We start from the raw sequence: 24,521 nt of genomic DNA on the forward strand, positions 1-24,521 counted from the left end.
AACTTAGAAGGTATTCTGGTTGAGCTGCTTTGGTTGCTTTCAAGCCCTGTCTTTATCTGGTGCTGCAGTGAGGATTTGAGATACAGGTGAAAATTAGGAGCTCATGCTCTATTCTGTCTTCTCTCAAAGCATGGAGGCACTCTGTGAATTATCCCACTGAAATAACTGGGTATCAGCTCGGATTCTCAAGAGTATTCTTAGGATATCAAAGTGGCTAACTTTAAAAAAAAAACAGGTTTTTTGTGCATTATTTTTGAACTAGAGATGCTGAACTTGTATTATGAATCACATTTGTGTATTCTGCCTCTGAACTCTGCCAGATACTCAGAGCATCTCCGAAGATCTGTGCTTTCCAAGTAGGCTATTCTCAAGAACCACATTAATACTGTAAAACAACAAATCAAGTTCTTAATTTCAAAACAAACCATTTTCCTTTAAAAAGGTCTGCAGTTTTGCAGTGTTGCATAATAGAATTCCCATTTAAACAGTCCCCTAATCTTCCACTGTCTCACACTTGAAGCCACAAATAAGTTGATCAGCCAGAGTCTGGATTTCTGTGCTACAAAATAGGATAAAGGATCTGAGAGTAAGAGTTCTTCCATTGAAGGTTTTTCTTATTTGTATCATTCATTCTGTTGCTCAGATGAGAAGTTACACTGTTACTTTATTTAGCATAAACCACCAAAATCTGTCCTCAAAGCCCATCACAGTGTTTCTTTCACAGATGAGGGTCTTCCATATGGTGCGAATGTGATCAAGAAATATCAGTCTTAAACTTTGTTGTTTTGGTAACCCTGTGTGAGATTTAGAATCTTTCCTCATAACTCTTATGACTTACTGTTGGAGTTTCTACACTTTTTTGCAAAATTTCTTCTTATTATAAAACTGTAGCTGTGAAATTTGTTTGTATGCTGTCATTGTAATCTGCACACATTTTCCTGTGTAGCTTCATTTTAGGGGTGGAGTAAATGGTAGTTGATCCTATCACATGAAATTATTTTATCATCCTTTTGCTTTCCCTTTACTTTTTTACAACCCTTAAACATATTTTACTCCTTTGGCTGTTTATACTCTTTGTGCTGCTGGAGTTTTAAATCTGACCAAGTGTTTCAAGAAGATAAAAGATAGATTTGAGTTGTTTGCAGTGCATGTGGACAGGAGCATTCAGGCCTGCTCTTGCTGGAGCAATATTTGTAAAGAGCTGTGACAAACGCTCCGGGGACCACTCGGCAGCAGAATTCAATCTTGTTGGCTGGCAACAAATAGGCTCCATTGAAGGCTGTTTATTTGAATGGGAGTTGGATTGGGCCCTTTGGGAGAATGCTGTGTTTTCAAAATAGCTTCAGATGCAGTGAAATTCAGCAATGAATATAAATGAGGAACAATTAAATCAGAATCATAAAAAAAAAATAAAAATAAATGCTTAAGGTAACTCTCCAGTATTCTAATTGAGTGAGCAGGTTGGTTTGTGCATTATGAGCCCTATCCCAGCCTTCAAAATGGGCCTCAGTCCTGCCAGAACACATCCAGATTCCATATGCATTGAAAATATTAAAAGAAACAAAAAAGTAAGAAAAAAAAGGAGGGAAAGATGAAATTAAGCAATATTTCTGTTATAAAATATGCTAGAATCTATAGATGTTGCAAATGGGGAACTGCAGGCTTGCTCACTGCAGATGACTTCAGTTCCTAGACTTGTATATATCTACAACTATCTATTTGTATATGTCTAATAAACCTCATTAATGAGGTTGAGCATAAAAAGTTCTGCCTTTTCTAAGAAGCTATCAGCCGTGATATCTGATCTTCCATGCAACACAAAACGTTACTGAAATATCTTTTCAATTCATGGCTTCAGAAGCTACTTTCACGTTGAATTCTTCTTTTTTTTCTTAGTTTTCTTTGGTGTTCTTGAAAATTTCTTTGGACTGCTTCCCTATTTGGCTTTTCCTGGTTGGCAGTTTTGCTATATTTTCAAGGTTTTACATTTAGAGGCAGGAAATACATGAGCCTACAGACTTTCACAAACAGCTTTTTCTACAGGCACCTCATCCAAATGACAGGAAAGCCCTCTTCAAACTCTAGACAAAACTGAAATGCCAAAGTGGAGCAGATGTTTGGCCCACTCCTCCCCGGCAGTTCCATTAAACACATGGTTATTGAATCCTATTTTGAGATGAAAGAAGGAAATGAAAACATAAATATAACCTCAGACTATGTTTTTTTTTTATTATTATTTTTTTTCCCCGGTTAGTTTTATACAAGTGGAACTTCTACCTTGGGAACAATCCGGCTCTGACACAAATACTCACAGCTCTGCCTTGAAGTAGAAAAGCTGCACTTTGCTGCATTGATTTACCTTCCTTTGTACCTCATGGAGGTATAATCAGGGGATGAGGCTAATTAGCCTTCATGAATATGACATTAGATGGAGAATTAGCCACACCCGTGGCTCTGAATGAATAAATAAATCCTTCTTCCTCACCCTCCATCTGAACTCCCAACCAGTTTACCCAGAGACTGCTTCCATTCCTTGGGTATGTTTAGGATTGGTCAAAGCTTTTTTATGTAAAAGCAGGTAGTTTTTTTTCATTGATTTGCCTCCTGGGGCACTAGATAAAGTGTCAATAGACAAACTGTGTTTTCTTTACAGTTATCTGAGTGATTGTTTCCTCCTATTTTTCTCTGGAAATGTCAGTGTGTGTGTGGTAATTTTCTTTTTTTTTTTTTTAAGTCATCTTTCATTTGGTCTATCTGGCTGATGACTGCCAGCAGGGATTTTATGAGAAATGTGTGAGGCTACTGAGATCCTTTTGGGAATACAGAGGAGTGAGATGAAGACTGTCTTGGTTTGAAAAGATAGGTGTCTGCTAAGGAAGGTAGAAACTGCCCTTGAAATGGAAAAAAAATGTAAACCACCCCCCTGCTCTGAATTATTATAATCTTGAAATCAAGGGGCTCTCAGGCAAAGATGTGGGAGTAGGAATAACAGTTCTTTAGTAGGAAAATTAAAATAAAAATGCAGCAGGACAAAAAAAATCCCCAAAAACCCCATTCCACTGACAGAGTCAGAACACGACCTGACACCCTGTTGGTCAGGGTGCTGGTAGCAGTCAGATTAAGTGGTGGCTGCAGTAGTCCTGGAGTGACAGATGTGGCTCTGTTAAAGCAATGATCCTGTAGAAGGGTGTAGTTTTCCTCTGAAGGTCCAGTGGTGTAGATGGGTCCGGTCTTCCTCTGGGAATCCATTGGAGGAAGGCTGCCTGTGGTGTTCCCAGTCTCAGGCTATATCCAGGTGGGAATGCTTGGCTCCTCCCCTGGGTGGAGCATCTCACAATGGGATGATGTCATTTTATCAGTCCTGCATTGAGACTCAATGGCCCATAACAGAAGATATCCCCCTGGAGTTATGAGAGATGGGGCATGGGAGAGATAAAGAACACTGCCCTTCCTGATTCTAACAGATGATAATAGAATATATACTTTTGGTTACATCTTGCATTGCAACCCAAGACAAAGGCTTAGACACAGTTGGGGTATAGTTGTTTCTTAGAAGTAGTTAATTTCTCTGCTATTTTATCCTTTCTCTTGTTTGGAAGGTTCATTTAAAAAAAAAAAATGGGTAATGTCCTCATTTAGTGCTTAGAGATGAGATTGTCTCCCTCCCTGTGTTGGAGACTCACTCGTTCCAAGGTGATTTAAGCTCATCTGATAATTTTTATTGTTGGCCACACCTGTAGTGAGTAGCTCAGCTCATTGTTGCCTTGGCCAGTCCAGTTTTCCTGTACATGTTTGTGACTGTGACTATCATCTACAGCTTTGAGCATATACTTGGAGGATTTTCTCCAGAAAATTTCCTCCTCTAATGCTCTAAAAGAAGTTTCTAACCATCTGTGACTCAGCTTATTTCTTCCATTGCACTTCAGTAAAAGACAAGACAGAGAATTCATATTACCTGTCCAGCTGCATATGACAGTAACTTTGGAACTGGTAATTAAACATTGATCCATGATTAGTAGCTGGCTATTGATTTTATTTTAACTGGGTAACAGCAGGAGTGGGTATCAAACAAATAGGAGTTAAGATTGACTATTGTGAAAAATTTCTTAGTAGTAGAGTTTTCTGTACTGCTGAATTCTTTGTTGCATGAGTGAGACTTAAAACAGTCTGAACTGCAAGCTGAAGCCATCCTTTAATGTGGTAATGAAAATGAAAACCCTAGACTGGTGTTTTAGTTTGTTTGTGACATTATGCTGATGGTGATGTTTTTGTATAATTAGTGGCTAAATGTTAACTGTGAAGGAATTTAAAGACTTGCTATTTTTCCACTTACTTGTTGGAACATCTTTTTTAGTTCTTCAGTCAACAATTTATACTGATAGCACAAAATATATTCAACAAATGCAACTTCTGTTTTGTTTAAAATTTGCTGCTTTGAGCAGATTTACTTATGAGCTTCTTTTCTTCCTGTCCTCTCTCTGGTCTCTTTAATTGCTCATTGGTTTCCCTAAACTATAAGAGTCTGTATCCCAAAATTGAATTAAAATTTATTTTAATTCTGTGATGATCTGAGAGTTTATAAGCTTTCTTATAATATAATTTGACCCCAAAATCATAAAGCTGTAAGCACTCTCAACCCCGCTGGGCTTGAATGTGGGTTGGGGTATTTATATTTAACTCAAAAACTGTTTCATTTAAGAAAAGACTTTTAAACATAGTTTGTGATACATTATTATTCACTTGTGTTTACTTACCTTGCACATGGGTAGTACATGGTGACAGATCAGTTTCTGTCTACCCTGTTTGCCTTTAATTCATAGAATCACAGTCTGGGTTGGGTTGGAGTCTGGGCAACGTAAGCTGTGAGGAACAGCCTCAGTTTGTGTCAGGAGGAGAGATTCACTCATACTGTAGTTTACTTATGATGTCTTAACTCTTGTCCACCTAAATTCTTCATGAGATGCAAAAGATTTGTAAGAATTGTCAGGAGGAATGAAAATGTGAGGTTTTTGATCGTGTTTGGTAGGTTTGCCTACTTGTCCAAGACTTTTGACTGGAAAATATGAAGCCGCAAATTAAAAACCAGACACAGATTACTAATGGAACACTTCGTCATCTTTTGATAACTTCCTCTGAAGCATCTGTGGACAAAAGGACAGTTTAATTTGACATCTGCTAATTTCATGGCAGCCAAGAAAGCAGTTACTGCCTTTTGTAAAAAAAAAAGAAAAAAGAGTTGTTCGTACAGAGAATTGGCATAAAAATGTCAGGGAAATTCCAATTATTGGAGGAGTTCTGTGTGCCACTTGTACGTAACACAGGTGGGTATAGGTAAAACATAGAGCTATTCATGATAATTAAAGATGAAAAGCCTATTAAAAGGAACTATACCCTTTTTATTGTCAATATAGTACTTGGTAAAGTCTGAAGATGGCCTAAAAATGTATTTTTCCTTAAATTTTCTATCATCTTCAATTTTGTCACTCCAAACACACTGGAAACTGAATCTATTTAATTGAATTCTTTCACGCAGAGTTTCAGTCTAGATTTGTTTTTCAGTTAAATGGCTCAGATTAAAATAGTCTAAAGTAACACCATAAATTTTGGAAGTAGAGGAACAGATATTTAGAGCTTGCTTTAAACATGATGCGAGATGATTGAACATGAGTCCAGATCAGCTGGAGTGCTGGAGCTCCATCTATGGAGGGTTGATGACCCAGCTGAGAACCCACGGGTCAGGATTTGTTGGCAGATTGACATCACTGACAGGGTTATTGTACATTTCTGCTGCAGGCACCTTGTTCAGCAAGAGCCAGATGAAGCTGCAGACAACTGAGGAAGCCTCAGTCAGCAGGTCCTGGTCCTCACGGAGGGCTTCATTGCCTCCAGGTTCTGCTGGAGTGACGGCACAGCAGGGAACACATAATCAAGAGTTGCAGGAGATTTCTGGAGAGCTCAGATAACAGCTTCCAAATGCAGATGTGTGAGGAGCTGACAAGAGGAGTCACTACGGAACCTCACATGTGGGAACAAGAACATGTGGGCACTGGCAGCTCCCTCTGGGGAGAAGCTGAAGGAAGAACAGTGGCTGTTGTGTATTTCTAATGTTTATTTCTGCATATTACAGCATGGGCTGCAGTAAGACACAAGAAACAAGGCTGGGCATAGTCCCAGTTTCTTTTACCAGTGGAGTAATGCCATCATCCTTTGGGCTTGGAAGTGCTGTTTCATTTCTCCCTCCATACAGTCAGAAATGTAGAAATCTGCTTTAAGGTCAAAGTCTTTGAAGATGATGAGATGATGCTTCTTGTAGTGTCCTAAGCTTGCTTGGAGATTTGAGAATGGCAGCAGAGTGAATTTCTATAATTAAGTATAAACAGTGGAGAAATATTAATAAAGAAATTACCTGCAAAAAGTAAAGAAAAATATTCTTAATGTTTGACTTCTTATTAATGGCTGACTTTCACTGATTATTCTGGGTAGTTTCTGGTTTTCTCCCCAGCTCTGCCCAAGTAGCTGAAGACTCTCTGCCTCTCATATCTTTGTCTCTTAGAGTTTGCTTCATGTCAGTCTAAATCAAATGGTCTAATTAAAACCAAGACTTATTAGCAATAAAGGATGTGAAGCATTCAGATTGATACAAAAAATGGGTACCAGTCCTTTGTTTTCTTGCTGCTTCCAGGAAAGAAATTGGTCCAGACCATTCTGGACTGGTTTAATAAACCAGATATGATTTAGGCATGCAATGAAACTGTTTCTGTAGATACTTTATTTTACTACCGTGGGCATTTGCATTTTTGTTGCTTGGAAGTGTTATGTTGCTTAGTGCTCAAAGACATATTCTGTGATGACATAGTTGAGTAGCATGGAAATTATCATGATTTGACTTCAATATTAAAGAACTGGAACAAAAAACCTGTGATTATGTTTCATATTTCCTTCTCTGTGATGAAAAATGGAGCTCAAACTGTCTAAATTGGCATTTTATCGGTGTTTTTCTTAAAATATCAGCAACTTCTAACACTTGAAAAAGCATTCTTCTAGGGTATGGTAGGCGTGAAACACTTCTTTGATAGATATGATTACTTGAGATATGAATGCAGAAACATTTCTGTTCATCTTATTGAATATGCTTTGAGTTTTGTAACAATTTAGGAAGCTGAATTTGCATGCAGGAAAGAAAAAATTGATAGAGGCTACTTTGTCTCATGTTTGGTGGTACGATAGTTTTAGAATTATTTTTTCCTGGCTATGTTTATTATTTAGAGCATTTCTTCATAGTTGCATAAAAATATCATTTTAATCTTGTAAAAAAATTAGGAAATTAAACACTTTTATAAGATCAGAACAAAAATATAAAATTTCCCCTCAAGATACTTAAAAGAATATTTCTGATTTATGTGGAGAAGATGTCTTATTTCACTTTTTCAATGTGTTGTGCATATCACCAACAATCTTCTTTCATTTTCCAAGGCAGGAAATGTGTTACAGCATTTTCTGCAACTGATTATGCTGTTGTGTATGGTAGTGAGTTTATTTTCATCAGATACTTCAAAGCCTTAACTTTTTAGGTCAGAAAAGTATGCTTCTCTTAAAGCTTTGAAGTTCAAAATAAGCAAAATGAACATAATTTGACTAAAATTAATTACTAATGCAAAGCAGAACTTCTGATGGGGAGAACATTGACAAAAAATAAAAAAATAAAAAAAAAGAAATTGAATCTGGGAATTCATGTTCTTCCTTTACCCAAGCAAAGACTTCAAAAATCAATTTCAGTGGTTTAAAGCTTCTGTAGACATGCTTGCTCTTTGGGCATATGTGGATATACAATAAGTCATTTTAATACTTAATCTTTAATTAGGCTGAAATTCAATTTAAAAATGCAAGGAAAAAATATTTTGCCAACAATTTCTGCAGTAAGGACAGAAGGCATCGTTTGGCTCTTTGAGTGGACTGGCAGCTCGGCGTTTGGGCAGCCAGCTTGGTTTTCTGACATCTTGTTTGTGATGTGACCTTCTGCATGTTGTTTGTTGTTTTCATGTAATCCCACAGAATAAGGAACCCTGTTTCAGGGTTTTTGGAAGCTGCTAATGGTTCACTGTTCAGGTGAAGGTTTATGTCCTTCAGGGTTGGGGTGTGCTCAGCCCTGCTCTGGAAGCCTGTCCACACTAACCAAAATGCATCCCAGAATTTGTCAGGATCACGAGGGTGCTGCCACTTAATTTGCAGAAATTTTATTTTGCTGATTGCAGATAAATAGAGTCCTGAATACTCCCCTGTGTGGGCAGCAGGATGCAGCTGTCAGGGATTTGGTGATGTCCTGCTTTATTTGGAGGTCAGTCTGTAGCAACCTGACTGAAACAGCTGCTGAACAAGGTGTGGGAAATGAAGAAAGGGAGGTCAGGGTCTTATGTTCAAGAGGACATTTTTCTCCCCCTCTCCTCTTTTACTTTTGAGGACTGTGGTCCTCACAGACCCGTACATGCAGGCACCCAGAAGGATCGTCCAGGTGATGGCTGCTAGGATCTGCCTTGTAGAGCACAAGGATGTGGGCTCAGATTCTGGTTTTGTGAGATAAGGAGAATAAGGATGACAGAAGGAGCTCAAGTCTGACCCCGTGCATGTTCCTGATAGTTTACAATGGAGCTTAGTTGGTAGGAGAGTGTATTTACAGAATAGCTGTCAAAATCCCTGAGTGTAAGCAAGCTGTAAATAAGTCTATAAAATGTAATCGTTACTGGAGACTTTAAATCTGCAATGAGTGAAGGACTTGCTTCAAGTTCATTCTTGTGTCTTCCTTGCATGAGAAGTAAACAGAAGGATAAAAGCTGAGTTTGTACATATATAGGCACACTGGAAGATAGAAAGGCACATTGGAAGGGAACTGTGTAGTTTCATTTGTGTTTTCTGGAGCTAATGAGCCGGCTGAGCCCTGCCGTGGAAGACATCACACCGCACTCCATGGTGTGCAGGAGAGGGCAGAGGTAAAGCCTGGGATCACTCAGTTTGCAATCAGATTATAGATTATAGAAGCACGAGGAGGAGTACAAGATCAAGTGAAAAGAACATAGTAGGGCAGGCATTCAGAAACCCTTGAAGTGAAAGGGTTTCTTGCAGTAGGCAGCAAGCAGGAACATTCAGAACTGGTGAGGGAGTCATTACATTTTGTGGAGAATGCAGTCAGGATTTGCAGTCCCACTTCCACCCTGAGAACATTTACTATCCTCACCATTTCATCTGCAATGCTGTGAAATATCCAAGACACAACTGAGATATTTCTAAAACTTTGTGGTTTTTATGTGCATATTGCTATGGTTTTGTTTGAAAGGAAAGGTTCATGAATAGATACTGTTCTGCCTTTTAATCCAATCCATAAGGCTTTTGTAATCTAAATTTCAGAATTATGAAAGAGATGGGTGCTGTCTTCTGACATCCTCTTCTGTTTCTGTGACACTTACTAAAGCACAGCAAAATTTTACTGTTTGCTGTTAGAGCCACTGTGGAAAGATTTAGAAGGTGGGCTTTAATGAAAGAGATAAATAAAGTAAAGAAAGCCTCACCAGCATCCAGCCACTTCAGAAATGATGGACACACTCCTGATGTTTCTCTTTCCCAGCTGAGGCATTTCACTACTGAGAGAGGAAAGAAAGCACTGAGTCAAAAATAGAGGGATGTCGAAGTATCATTATATGTTTCCTAATAAGTATTGATTAATATGTCAATGCAGATTAATATATCTTTTAGTGAAAGGGAACATTGTTTTAAAGGTGGAAGAGGTAAATCATCATGAATATTTCATATATTTACTAATGAATTAATTTTGAGGTAGTGGGTAGCAAATGAAATGTTTAAATGCCCCCAGTAATGGTGGAATTTTAATTTTAATGTTAAAAAACTTCAATTGGCCCATGTATTTTTAGATTCAATTACCTTGGAAAGTTGGCAGTTCAGCTAGTGAGCGAGTTTTGGGAAGGTTCTCCCACTTCAGTGAGCAAATCGGGGGAGAGTGAGGGAGTTTGATTCATGACTTGACTTTGGGGTCAAATCCAGTAGGCTTATTTCTTTAGTTAAATCATTCACTTTCCCAGGTTAATTTTAACATTCTGGGTAGGCTGTTCAGGTTGAGGCTGAAACTGTTCTTTTTATAATTGGTTTCTGCAGGATCTCGCTACTTTGAACTGTCCTGTATTACACAAAAATGTGAGACCTTCCTACTCTGCCTAAAAGTGTTCCCTGCTGCAGTCCCTTGTGTCTGTATTTTATTTTAAAAAAGCAGAAATGTAGCTTATATGGCCATATGATGTAGAGGAGATTTTATAGGTGTTTATTTGATAGAAATTTCTGTTCATTTCTGTGGTATTATTGAAATAAAACTCCTTTGGTAAAACTGAAATTCGAAGTAGAACTTAATATTGTTTCTCATTTAAATTGTGTATGAATAAATGATTACAAATTGACAGATATTGCTTGTAGTGATTCCTTTCTTGAGTGAAAAAACAATTTCTATTTCCTTCTTAATTTAGGAACTTAAAAATTATTAAGAGAGAAAAAGAGAAACTAGATGCAGCCTCAACACAATCAAAACGAACTATGAATTGAAAATTTAATCACTGCTTTTGTTTCCAGGGCTGTGTTGCATTGCCCTAAATCTGCAGATGAGCCAGTTTTTACTTGGGATTTATTAGCAACAGAGGTACTGCAGGTGGTTTTGTGGGAAATACAAAGTTCTCCAGTTTCTCTCTGGCATTGCACATCAGGTGGGCACAGTCCTGTGTCCAGGAGCACCCAAACCCCTGGGGGTGAATTCCCAGGTGTAGTGATGCCTTAGGATTTTAGCTTTTATATTTTTCATGTATTTGTAATTGTGCAGTTCTTCAGTGTTTAACTCTAAACTCCACACACAGTGTCAGCTACTGTTTTCCCACTTTGGTCAGACACAGCAATTCCTCTCCAGGCCTGGGAATCAAGGACACCTCACTGCCTCAGGCCCCAGAGATGGAAACAAAAGGGAGTTGGGGGCAGCAAACTTGGGCTAAATGACTTCATTTCCTGCAGCTGGAATTGGAAGATGAACCCCCAGTATCCAAGTGGACCAAGAAAACTCATGACCCATGGTCCATTTTGGGTGCAGCCCCTGGGGGAGCTTCGTCTGTCCTAAATGTACCTGAAGGCCCTTCAATAAATATAACTGCTTTTTATTCTCTTAATTTTGTCTAGCCTCTGTTTTTAGGTAGTCCCAACAAGGTGCCAGTAGCAGTAGGTGTTTAGGCCCATGCACTTCTGAGAATTTGTTCCCTTTTCAGAGAGCTCACCCAGAGAATTCATTTGCTACCAGGGTTTTATTATTCCATTAAATAATGTACTATATTTTCTCCTTTAATTTGTTTTGAAATAATTCAGCCATACTTTATAATGCCTTATGGAACTCATCAATATTGCCTATGTATCTGTCTAATGAGAGTTCAGCAAATTAGCATATTCATTAAACAAACAAATTATTGTTCTGTCAGTAATTGGTGACTGCCTGTTTCTCAACAGATGAGTGATGTCAACTGGCATCAATTAGTTTAGTGTGCTTTGTTACCTACAGCTAGGTAATCTGTGGTTGGTATCTGTGCTTTATTAGCTTATATTAGAATTATCACTGCTGCCAAGTGATGGGAGAAAAGTAGTTTCTTTTAACTAAAAAGGATGAGATCCCTAAAGATACTTTCTTTAGCTTTTCAGTTAAAATAGCTTCCTTCTCTCAAATTGACATGTTACTGGTTTAACAAAGCTCTTCCCTTTGTTTCTTTCATGTTTGTCACCATCTTTTTTTCCTGCTGCGATGCGCAGTGTTTCCTCTCTCTGGTTTGCAGTGGCTCCTCTTAAAAAGAATCTTGCAGTGTATGACAAAAGAAATCGGCTTTTCCTTAAACTATGGGAAAGCATTTGGGGGAAGGTTTAACTAAACCTTGTTTTTGATTGCATTAACTAAAACTAAATGGTGACACAAACACTTTAATATAGCAATAAAAAATATCCTGCGATTGTTTCAAGCTAGATTTCTGAATTTCTTTGGAGTGTTACTGTTCTGGACAGTGAATTGCAGTGGATGTGAGTCATTTGGAAGGAGAAATGCTCTTGAGCAGGTAGTTTCATACTGTCTTCCCCAGGCTTGCTTTGCAGCAGGCAGTGCAGTCTCATTTTCAGTAATGAGAGCTTCTGAGCAGAGGTGGTAGCCTGTTTTACTCCTCTGAAGTTTTTAAATTTGGAATACTTAAAATTTATGCTTTCTAAGCTCTTGGCCACCCTCTCAACTGTTTGAATACAATTTTTTAAACAATTTAACCATAGCAATCCTAATTATAGTAACTGCGAGCTTCTTTTATAAACAAACCCCCATTTATTTTTTCTGTATTTTTTGAGTCTATGAAGACAATCATTTAGTTATTTAACAAAGGCATCTTGTTTCAAAGAGTCATAGATGTTAGGAATAGTAGTAATTATCCACCAGAACAGGCAGTCCAGGTTTACTAAACAAAAATGTACTTCACATTTTATTTTATTTTGAAGTTAGATTTCAAAAACCTTTGTTGCATGGACAGATCTCACTTATTATGAAAAGTGAATATATGGGTCATTGATATAAAACAGTAAGTTGACCCTGCAGTTTATTGATCAAAATGACTTAGACTTTAGAAAACTGGAAAATGTGATAGGTTTTTTTTTTTATATTCTGTGTATTTTACTGCTCAAGATATTTTGTGTGCTATATTTTCAGGAATAAATATGGAACTAAAAGGCCTATAGGTGTTAACTAGAGTTTGTGTGTTGGTTTTAATTCAGTTAAAACAAATTCCCATTTGTAGGAATAAATAAATAATGGAACTTTAAAAGGTCTTCAGTTGTACCTGTAGATTTTAAAACCAAATGCTCCAGTTTAAAGCCTGGTGTGCTTATGGTGCTTTGATACAGACTGAAAAATAAACAATTCCTGACTGCTGTGAACAAAAGTATGGAAACTGTTTTTGTCAGGGAAATATTCAAGACTTCCTCCTAAACTAGCTCACAGAATCAATTTTATTCCTCATAAATATATCACAGAGGTCTAGATTGAGGCTTTGATCATAATTCTCAGTGTTGGATGAGGCTGCTGGACTCTGCTGATCCAAAGGGACCTCGCTGCCATATGGCATCCCAGCTAAAGCAGGCAATTTGGGATGTTGATGGGAGGCAGTTTCCTCCGTGGCTTTGAAATAGGATGACCTGCATGCTAACCCCTGCTTTGGAAGATTAAAATTGCTGGTTTGTGGCAACAGGACATTAGTTGGGAAGGACATTTGCTGTCCTGTTTTCCATAATGTGCCCCCAGGTTTGCAGCGTTGGCTGTCTCTGGAGAGAGGGGGATGTGTGGTGTGGCTCGATGGGACAGCTTGTAGCCCATCAGCCTTACCATGACTCTTTCCATTTCCTTTTGTGCTTGGAAGACTTGCTTTCCTACAGAGCATAGTTTTGCTTTTTATGACTTACATTTGTGATAAACTTCTGTTTTGTGTGGTGCCATTTTGCTCAAATTTTGTTTCTTGTCAGGTTAACTTACTCATTTTGTGGCCACTGCCAGCAAACTGAAATAAGTGCTTTAGTATGTTTTCAGTGGCCTATGTGGTGTATTTTAAGTACATGACCTAATAAATTGTGTCTATGTTTGCAGTGGTTTATATGAGGGTATTCAGTTTAGTTTATTTCTGATGGTTTCTTTTTGAGAGAAACTTCTACATCTTTGTCAATTACAGAGACTGTATGTCAATAAATATAATAAAGGTTTATGCCTCATATTGATGAATGGTCTGCTTTTTCATTACTGTCATCTTTGTGTATCTGCTTTCCTTCATATGTGCTTGGAATTGTATTACAGGCCAGAGTGCACAAATTGAATAAACTGGAATGCTGTAGAATGTGTTGGCTAAGCAAATAGATTTTTTGGTGACAGACATTTATTTTTGATGACATATATTAAATACATCTCCTTTTAATTTCAGGTACAGAGTACATCTCCTCACCTTCTCAAAAACACCATGGTTTTTCTTCCCAATTGACTTATTTCCAATATAACCATTACAATAAATTCCAAGTTTATAAAACCTGATACTTTGTATAGTTGACATATAATTTGCATTCATGCAGAGCTAATTTGTGTTGCTAGAGCTGTTTCATTCTGGCACAGGATCTGTGAGCACAGTTACAGCTACTTGGCTTCAGTGGAGCAACAGAGGAGGAAGAAAGAAGTGAGCATTTGTTTGACCAGCTTTACTGCCAGGTGCTTTTAAGAAATCCATTTTTGTTTTGTGATATTAATACTGGCTTCCATTAACACTGTGAATGAAAAGGGAATTTTGGATATTAAATTGTGTCTTCCTTTTAACAGTCATGCAATAAAATGCATTAAGTTATGCTAATGAAAACAGTAGAGCTGCTCAAATTGTATAGGTGTGTCAAGGGATGTTCAATTATCCTAGAAATTTGCTTAGTGATGGTTTTGTTTTCCTTAATAGTGTTGATTAACACTGGACTCTCTTCTCCAAGCTAGAATTATCTGGCATTTTACAAAAGTAGAGATTTGACCAGGCGAGTCTTACCAAGAGAAAATAAACATTTACATTTAGGGCTTTTTTTTAGGGAAATGACCTACACGTGAACACGACTTGATAAGGTGAAATACTTAGTTGTGGATGGTTAGCAAAGGTAGTTCCATGTGGAATTAGGCATGAAATGTCACTAAATTTTTTAAAATTTGATTATTTTAAGACTAAGAGGCCTTAGTTGTAATAGAGGATATAATTTGAACCTTCAGTTGTTTGTCAGGCTTGACCTTTCAGTTATTCTTTTTGGCAGCTTCCTCATATACTTGTTACAGAACAGACTTAAGTGATTCTATTCTGTTTATTCTCTTTTAAAAAGTCAGCCTTGGATCTATTACCAGGGAGAATGAGAAAACCTTATACTGGGCATATTGGCTCAGGTAAGAAATAATCAGGGACATAATCTGATGAAGTTTGGATTTACTGATGCTGCTCCTGTTTTGTGCTTATGTAAAACATTTCAAGCACAGTTTTGCTGAAGTAGTTAATGTACAACTTGCAAACTTCTTGGTGAACATGTTAAGACAGTTTCTTCTGGTTTTATGTGTGTGTGTTTTCTTTTTCCAAAAGCCAGCACTCAAAAGATACCTCCTGGGTCATCTGAAAGGTGTTGCACATCAGAGTAGTTAATGCTGCATATATAACAGCAATGTCTGTTGCAGTGTTTTCTATTCTAAATCTCTTTGGGGGGTTTTAGACAGGGGTTTGGTTTTTTGGTTTTGTTTTTTTGCTTACATTGAAGCAAATTTCTGCTAGAAAATCTACTTGTAGTTCCACTCCTGTTTAACTAAGTTGCTATTTTTTTAGCCCTTGTTATTTAAATAATACAAATTTTTTCATGTCATGTGGCAGCTAAAGAATTGGCAAATGGAACAGTGAAAGAATAATGCAACTGCTCTCCAAATACATTATTTGTGCAGAGCCCTTAGTATTTTATAGAAAGAAACCCACCAAACAAAAAGGTGGTAAATAAGAGGTTATGCAGGTTATATGAAGAATCAATTTTTTCTCAAGTAGTAGTCAATAAACCACAGATACAATTCTGCAACACCTGACCTTGTTAAGATGATCAAAAAGAAATATTTGATTTCCTGATGTGTGTGCCACTCATTTAATCATGCTTTGGGACCAACCATGGGCTCTGCTTATATAAAGAAGAACAGAACTTGTTCAGAACAAAATACACAATTCCCAGTGACAGTAGTTTTCTAAATCCTCCTCACTCTATATGCTTTTGGTATACATCAGTGTGGTTCTGACTGGTAAGAAAAATCTTGGAGATTGGAGAAGGGAAGGGATATTAGAGGGGAAACACAGCCAATACTTTGTGCTTTTGGAAAATGCCAAATAATTCTAGCCAGCAGGAGAAAATCTGTTTTGAAATTTGTTCTTGATAAAATAATTCTGCCTTCATCTCCATTCATGTTACTGCTCAGTTAAGGCCTTTTGTTCCACTTACTTCAGTTTTGGGATTTTTGATGTTGTTGCCAGCTCTTAGGAATTGTTATCAGTTGTAAAAGAGTCCTATTTAAGTGTATTAATCTCTTTGGTAAGCATTTACATTAGAAATTTAATCTTAAGAAATATCTGATTAATGATGAATTTAATTCCTCTTTAAAGCTTTATTATTTTAAATATCAACATTTTATTTTCTGTATAGAAAAAAATAGTTTTACAAACTGATTTATTCTTAAAACTTATTTGTGGTTTAAAAATAAACAACACCTTTTGATTTACCAGGAAGATCTAAATCACAAATAAGAGCCACTCTGCATCTTCAATGTGTACATCAATACGCAACACAAAGTTCCCATTGAAAGGAAAACAAAAAAATGCTACCAGTGGAAAATTTTCTGGTTCTTTGTGTGTCATCTTATGAAGATGAAAAATGAGATGTCACACAGGGAGTCAGGGTTTACTAAAATCCACACACAATTTCCAGTCTCTTCTTCACAAGCTGGTGGGACAGGATCTACTTCTTTTACTCCAGCCCAGCCTTGCAATACAGAGACAGCTGAAACACAGCTACATCTTGAACTTCTGGAACATACTGGGTGTCAGCTGGGACAGAGCTTCTTGGAAAGATCTGAGAGATCTCTGGTGTTTTCTGATACATTTTCTGACTAATGTGTGGGGAGAAGAGATAAAAATATTCAAGCAGGGATAAGCTGGTAATAGAAGGTGATGAGAATCAATAATGAACAGAATTCCTAAAAGCTAGACTCTGCTTTCCTGTGCTTTAGGTTCTCTTAGTTGCTCCCTCCATTCCTTCTTTCAGATTGAGATTATTTTTCTGATGCTGATTTGCCATTTAATTCTTTAGCCTGTCTTTGTTGAGAACTGGAACTGAACTGGCAAATCTGACAGTGATGTTTGGTGCTGCTGCAAGCAATGAAACATCTGTAAAATGAGAAAGTAAGAAAAACAGACATGTGATGGCAGAGTTGTGTTCTGTGCTGGATTAAAATCTCTTTCTAATAAATTTCAGGGGGAAGGGTTGGATTATGGCTGCCTGTAGAAGAGTGTCCATGGGAAATAGCTTTCTCTGAAACCTTTGTAAACTCTTCCCTAGAGTTTTGAGGTTGTACCTTTGTGCATTGGTGCACTTACTGTCTGTCTCACGTGTGGATTTATCTGTAGAATGCATAAAGGTTTATGATGCCCAAGAATTCAGGCCATTTGAAGCCCGTCTGAAATTTTTGAGAATGCTTGGTATAAATGTATGTGAAGGGCAGGGGTTCGAGATTCCTGTATAAATTCAGATACAGATTTATTGCAACAAAACCATCTTGGACTGGAAATTGGTTCGAAGTAGCATCTGTTTACTCATGTTTCTGAGATTTCATGGTCACTTTTTTGTTTTGTCTTCACACTGAAATGCATGTCCACAGCTGTTTTGATTTTTCAAGATGGTCTTGAAAGAGCAGTCACCTTTACAGATTCAAAGCTTGTGCTTTATTTCATCGCTTGTAAATGCTGTAGTTTTTCTGCTGTCCTCATGACATATGGTGTGCATCCTGCAAGTGCTTTAAAGCAAGCTTTTCATGTTCCTTGCTATTCAGAGCTTCTGGTAGAGACTTCAGATATTTATTAATTTTATCAAGCAGTTCATTCACAACCAGGGGTTTGTCTTTTGTGCAAAGACTTGATTGAAAGTCCTCAGCTGGCACTCAGTAAAATGTTTTTTCTTGGAATTGTGTAATAGAGCAGGGGGAACCCCACTAACCTGGAGTTCATCGGCTTTGCTTTCCTGTGCCAGCATTTGTTGAGCTGAGCTTTGTCTGATCACCCTTAGGACTACTTTGACACTTTTCAAAGGAATTATTCTCTTATTTCCTTTCTGTGTTCCTCTGACTGGTCTGGTTCATAATTTAGGAAAGAAACATTGTCATAATATCCTAATATTAATCGTCCAATATTTATAAGAGAACATGTGTCCCTATGCTTATGTATGTCTGCACTTTATGCATATGTAATAAGATTTTTAGCATCTTATCTGTGGAGTATCTCTGTTGGACATTTTGATTTCTATTTTTGAGTTGTAAAGCTGTTGTATCCCAAAAGCACCTGTGAGGTGCAGAGAGGGTGTTTGGGAGCAGAGATCACTGCAGTTCCCATCAAGCAACAGCCAAAAAGTCTTCTCCAGAAAGAATATTTTCCTTCTTATTTACATGATTTAGATCAGCTTAGTAATGCCTACATGTGAAGCTGATTTATTGATCTAAGTTATGAATAAAAGCTGTTTTGAAAACTTTGTCTTAAATTATAAAACCAGTGACCAAAACTTTATTAGCTGTGTTACTGACCTATAGAAATTTTTAGATAAACCAAAAGGGTCCCTCCTGGCCCCTAGTGTTAATCTCCTTGTGGAAATGATGCTGAAGTGATAATTATTAGAGCCTAGCAGAGAATTTATAATAGGAAAACAAATTAAATGTCAACAATTATGAAAGGGACTTTAAATTTTGACCCTGCATTTGAAGTATTGCATAACTGTAATAACATATCGTCTGTGAATAGCATGGAGGAATATAAATCATATGAGGTGTCTGTATGATGTGTAGAATTAGAGATAGCCATAGAGCAAACTGACAATGCCATTTTGTTCCTCTAAAATATGGTAATCAAGTTATGCATAAAAGGATTTAAAATGTCATCCTCAGCTATTTGTAACTGTTTAAGTTCAGTGGGAGTCACTTTTACAGAAAACATGCAGTTATATACTGTAAAAGATGGGTTTGTGTTTTCTTTATGCATCAATCTTTTGTGCTGTTTCAAAGAGAATAGAACAGATGGGAGTTTGCTTTTGAGACAACTCAGCCTGTAAACCTTGGGTATTGTGAGAGGATGTGTTATTGAAAGACTTTAGCATGGAAGGCTTTTGTTTTCAGTATAAAGTTGCATTAGGTTAATAATTTTTTATCATGCTATTAGAGATTAAAGTATTAGTATAGTAACTAATCCTCTTTGTCCAACATTTCTAAGTACGTGGTGCTGACTTGCATGCTGTATTCCTTACTTCAGGAGAAATCAAGAACTGATTGTGGCTGGCTGCCAGGAGGACAGCAGTTTGTCTCTCCACGTGGGAAAAGCATCTTTGGCTGGCACAAAATGGAATTATACCATTGCCAGTAGCCAGCTCCACCTTTGCCATTATACCATTGCCAGGAGTCAGCTCCAGCTCCTTAATTATTGCATTTGTGTGGAACAATTTCTCCTGTGTAGAGAATGTGTCCTTTCTTCAAACCATTGAGTGAAGATCCTGTGACTTCTGTAGTGTCTCCAGGTTTCCTGGCAGGACAAGCAAATGTGGTGTCTTTGTGTGTGTAAGGTTGCTGTGTCTTTGTGCCTATGGGGTGTAGAGAGATATTTATATTCCCACAGGGGTGTCTAAACTGGCTTGTTGGGAATTATTATCCAACTGTTGTTGGCCTGGCATGGCTGATGTGGCTGTGCTGGTGTCCTCAACAAAACCTGCTTAGAAGCACAAAGCAGAGATGGCAGACCACTGAAAATACATGTACCAGTGTTTAGTTTCTTGCAGAATAATGCTAATTCCATGCCAGTTGTTTTTCTTCTCAGATATACTTCAACAAATGCATAGAATCAGTGGAAATAATTTTATAGGGAGGAATTAGATGAAATATCATATCATAAGGATATTTAACATGAAACTGAATTTGTTTTAATGTAAGAATCTGTTGCTATTTTTATAGCAGAGGATAACGTGAAAACATAAATAGACTTTGGAGATCAAGCCAAATTTGCCTTGATATTAAATGCAAGACTTTTTGTCTGGCTAAGTGAGCCTTGTGTAGCTTCTAAAAAATATCTGTAGCTTTCAGAGTACTTGGGATGCACAAATGTTAAGAAAAGGCACTTAGGTAAATCAATATGTATTTTACCTTTTCTCTGGGTGTTGTTTAACTGCTGGTTTGAGATAACCATAAGGTGGAAGAGCTCAGTGGGCTGTCTCATGAACTGTTCTTAATGAGCATTATGTTATTTTCCCCTCTTGTTTTTCCTAGACTGTTCAATTAACCCCCAGACGATGGCTCAACTTGCAGGAGTACCAAAGCAAAAAAATAATGGCAGACCATGGGGTTACAGTTCAGAGATTCTTTGTAGCTGATTCTGCAAATGATGCCCTGGAGGCTGCTCAGAGACTGAGTAAGTTGACTGATAATGGGAGGACTGTGCTTCACTGGGTAGCAATCTGGAAAATAAATTGTTTTCTAATAAGTTTAAACAGTCTTTAAATTCATGCTTACTGAAAAGCTTTGATATTTCATCCAGACCATAAATACATGTTTAATTTTATGTATGAACAAGTTTATAGTGACAATACTTGGAATTTTATTTCTCAAATGTTTTGCATGCAGCATATAATGTGAATTCTTTAATTAACATTATAATAATTCAGAATGCCATAAATAGTTGCTGAGGAAATTTTTGTTTATGGATATGAAATAAATGAACTTGTGTAAAAAGCAGTTTTCAAACAAAAATTTGCTCTATTGAAAAGCAAAGGAAGGAAGAAGTGGCCTCACCATTTTAAAATACACTTAGATATTTGTTAATGTGTGTGTCCAAATGAAGAAATAGAAAAGGTGAATTGAGTTACCATCACAAAAAGATGTGACAGTGGCTCAAAGAGAAGACCCTGCTTCTGTAGCTTTGTTTCTCTGACAACATCCTCATTCTGATGTGCTGAACAAAAGATGATAATGTGGGTCAGAAATGAATTTATGTAATAGCTTTTCTCTCAAGAGGAAAGTGTTGAAATACTTTGTCAATCTGTTCTAACAGAAATAATTTTTCTACTTTTTAAAGTTGTACAGTTTTCCTCTTTTCATTTAGCTTTTGTCAATATATCAAACATCAAAATGCCAGAGGCCAGGCATTATTGTAGTTTAATTGTGTTGTAACAGGAAGGTTTTTTGGTTTATGTTTTACATAATGCACAGGCCACTTAGTTAAATGCATTTCAATTTTGCACACTGGAAGGTAAATTAACACAACTTACTCATATCCAAGATCTCATCAGAGCTCAAGTAGCTGAGTAGCATTAGCATAATGGCTTGTTCAATCTCTAGAACTTCATTAAGGTGATACATTTTTCACTGATCAAAACCTTCTTATGACAATCATATGTATTTGAAGATGTATCTGAAACAATTAAATGCAAGTGTTGTGGTCATTTAGCAGTACAAAACGGAAAAGTCAGACATAAAGCAAAGCACATAAAATTGGAATGTTTCCTCATGTTTGGATGTCTGAGAAAATCAAGGAATGCTAACTGAAGCTGTGACAGGTTTATCACCAGCCTTACAGTACTTAACTCTCTTCTTCATGATTGAATATAAATGGATTGCTCTGTCCAATAACTATTGCTAATCTTGACCTCTCTGACTATTTGGAGAAATAAATTACTCCATTAAAGGCAGTGAACCTCATCTGTTTTATGATGTTTAGTTTATTTTAAATAACCTCTGTAGCTTGTTTGCTTTGCAAATCACAGAAATATCTCTCTATTAGAAACAAACAAACTGTGTTTCAGTGACCAAAAGTAAAATCCAGAACCAAAAAACATTTGCTCATGTAACTTTATCGGGTAAATTTTTTTTTAATTGTGTGGGTTTTTGAGCACTTCAGACGGTGGAAGATAGTGGTACCTTTCTTCATTTGATGTAGTTGCATTCAGCCATGAATAAAATACTGAGCATGAAAGAATTGTGGTTTATGGTGTGGAATCTATTTCATGTTGGAATGACTGACACTCCATTGATTCACTTAATAATTAACAACATCCTTGTTATCATTCTGGTGGTGTGCTGTCCTTGTACTTCTAACATGCACTCTGAAAACTAAGAATCAAGAACATCAATTTGGCTGCTATGGTCATTGTTGTTCCAAGATTTTGCTGGGTTTATGTTCTTTGTGATCCCTCAGATTAATATTGTCTCTGTCACTCAGGTTTATCTGCACAATTTGCAACTGAATATGCAACCACACAAAGTAAAAAGATATGGGAAAACAGGAAACTTCAGTCTACAGGAGGCACAAAATATTATGGAATAAAATTACCAGTGAAGTCAGTTTGGGGATGTTGTTAGACAGGCATTCTGCAGTAAAACATGGGGAGAAACCAATCTCCCCTGCCAGATCCTGCTCAAAAATCTGATGGTTTAGGTGCTGTGTGCCACATTGCAGCTGTCCACTTTGGCTTCTTCAAACAAGAAATGGTGCTTGTCAACATATTTTAAAGATGAAAATAGGATGAAGTTCTCAAAACTTGAAAGTCAAAGGTCCAGTATTTTTCTTGTGAAAGGATATTCTTTCTACAGCCCTCAGGAATACAGGAGAAACAAGATTTTTCCTTTATGATCATACAGCATGACATCACTCATATGGGTCTGTGTGTGTGATAAAGGGGTACAGATAAGGGGGATAGGAATTTCTGTCATGGAAGTCTGCATAAAGTCTGGAATTCACAATTTAATTTCACAATTTCACCATCTATTTTGTGCTTGACAGAACTGTCTTTACTGCTGCAGGGCCTGTGCTCACCAGTTTTGCTATTGTTGGATTTCCTGTTGATGCAATGGAAAGAGATGAGATTGGATGGTTTTTGCTGCTGTCTTCACTTGTCAGGAAGGTGTTAATGCATGTCTTCTTGAAAGGGTTTGCCTTTATCCAGTATCAGCAGTTTTGTTACACTTTGCTCATTTCCTCTGTTTCTCTCTATTTTTATTAATATGTATGCTGAATGTTAATTTTCTCAGATACTTTCAAAACTTACCAAGTGCACAAAAGGCAGTCTACAAGGAATTTTTAATGGAACTAAAGGATTGATTTTTATTTTTTTTCTCTTCTAAGATAAGACTGGCAGATGTAAGGAAAATTAACATGACATCACTATTATTGACTTCAAAAGAAGTTGTACACAATAAAGAATACAGAATTAAGCCCCAAGGAATTCATTGCCTTCTATGTGCTAAGCAATTTTCAGGTGTAACTTTTGTAGAGAAGGCAATATTTACAGAGTGCCAAGAAATTAAATCACGATAGTTTTCTGGTTTGTGTTAAAATTCTTTGGTTTTCAAGAGAGGAAAGAAAGATGTTGTCCTGTTTTGCTGCACAGTGTGGTGTTATTTGATCTGCTCTCTAAAGAAACTTAAATTGTAAACAAGTTCTTAAAATTCCAGTGCAACTATTTATTAAAAAAAAAAAAAAAGTACTTGGGAGACAAGTTTTTGTCTGGAATATAAACTCATGTGGCTGTTTTTGTGTTAACTCACAAGACTTCTGCTCCAATTCTCCCTTAATTTAGAGCTTGTTTAACCAGAGAAGGCATTTCCTTACTTGCTGTTTCTTTTCCTTGTCCTGTAGCACCAATAGCTAAGGAAATAAACCTTATATATGCAGTGTGTGCATTGCCACTGCCTGCACCGTGCCTCATTTCTGGGCCATCATTTGCTCTGGGCTCCTCCAGGAGAAGCCCTTGAGTCTCATGCTCTGCTTTTTGTGCTCTGCCTGATGGAGAAGTTATTAAGGGACCCATCATTTCAAACTAGGAGGTGGGCAGAGCTGAGAGGGGTTGTAATTATTCTGGAGGGGGTTTCTGTGCACTGTCATTTGGCTCTTTGAATCAGCAGAGAACTTAGAGGTGGCTGGCACTGCTGACAGTCCTAAATCGATGCTGGGAACTTGGCATGTATTTCTTTTTCTGAATTTTAACAGAAGCAATAGAATGCTGCTTGTTGCCACTTAGGGTGTTTCATTACATTTAGGAATCAGTCAGGTGCAGTGTTCACACTCTATCACGGGGAAATGCAGTTCAATTGAGTGCAAGGTTTTTATTCACTCTTCTTAAAAAAAAAAATAAAACAAAATATAACCTCTGCATGTCCTGTTTCTATTGCTTATGCATGAGGGAACTCATAAAATTCGGCTTTGGACTGAAGGCATGCTTTTTATATCAGACTGGAGAGGTAAACATGTATTTTATAAAGAACAGAAAAGGTTTATTGAAGCATCTTTTCGTGAGGTCATTTACCTGTCACCTATTATTCACCATTTTTTAGAATATTAAAAGAGTTCTTGGTCATGTGAGCACCGGTCTCCTTCCTATCTGAGCTCCTGAAGTGTTTTTCTTCCTGTGGCTTCTTAATTTAAAGGGAAGGCTGCATTTTTAGATGCTGTTTTAGATCCCTTATCTGAAAATTCACCTCTCTAGTACTAGTTGTGAAAACCACTTGAAAGCAATTTCCATTTAGAAGGGAACAAAAATTGACCTTTAGTTTGGTAGTGTCCTTTTTGTGTAGATCATGAAGAATTTGTTGGTGATAATACTGTCTGCATTTAATCTAAGCTTTTATGCTGGGAAAATTAAAAACA

General features: G+C 37.1%; 1 protein-coding gene across 2 annotated transcripts in view; it reads left to right on the forward strand.

Moving 5' to 3' along the window:
- Window positions 1-24,521, forward strand: part of SUCLG2 (succinate-CoA ligase GDP-forming subunit beta) — a 109,707-nt gene that overhangs the window by 1,480 nt on the left and 83,706 nt on the right. For both annotated transcript variants that reach the window (XM_086845807.1, XM_086845806.1), the window contains exon 2: window positions 20,150-20,291. In XM_086845807.1, coding sequence (XP_086701933.1) covers window positions 20,150-20,291 — 142 coding nt within the window. The remainder of the gene's footprint in view (window positions 1-20,149; window positions 20,292-24,521) is intronic.

Source organism: Cyanistes caeruleus, chromosome 11 (genome assembly GCF_971803275.1).
Source record: "Cyanistes caeruleus chromosome 11, bCyaCae1.hap1.1, whole genome shotgun sequence".
NCBI lineage: Eukaryota > Metazoa > Chordata > Aves > Passeriformes > Paridae > Cyanistes > Cyanistes caeruleus.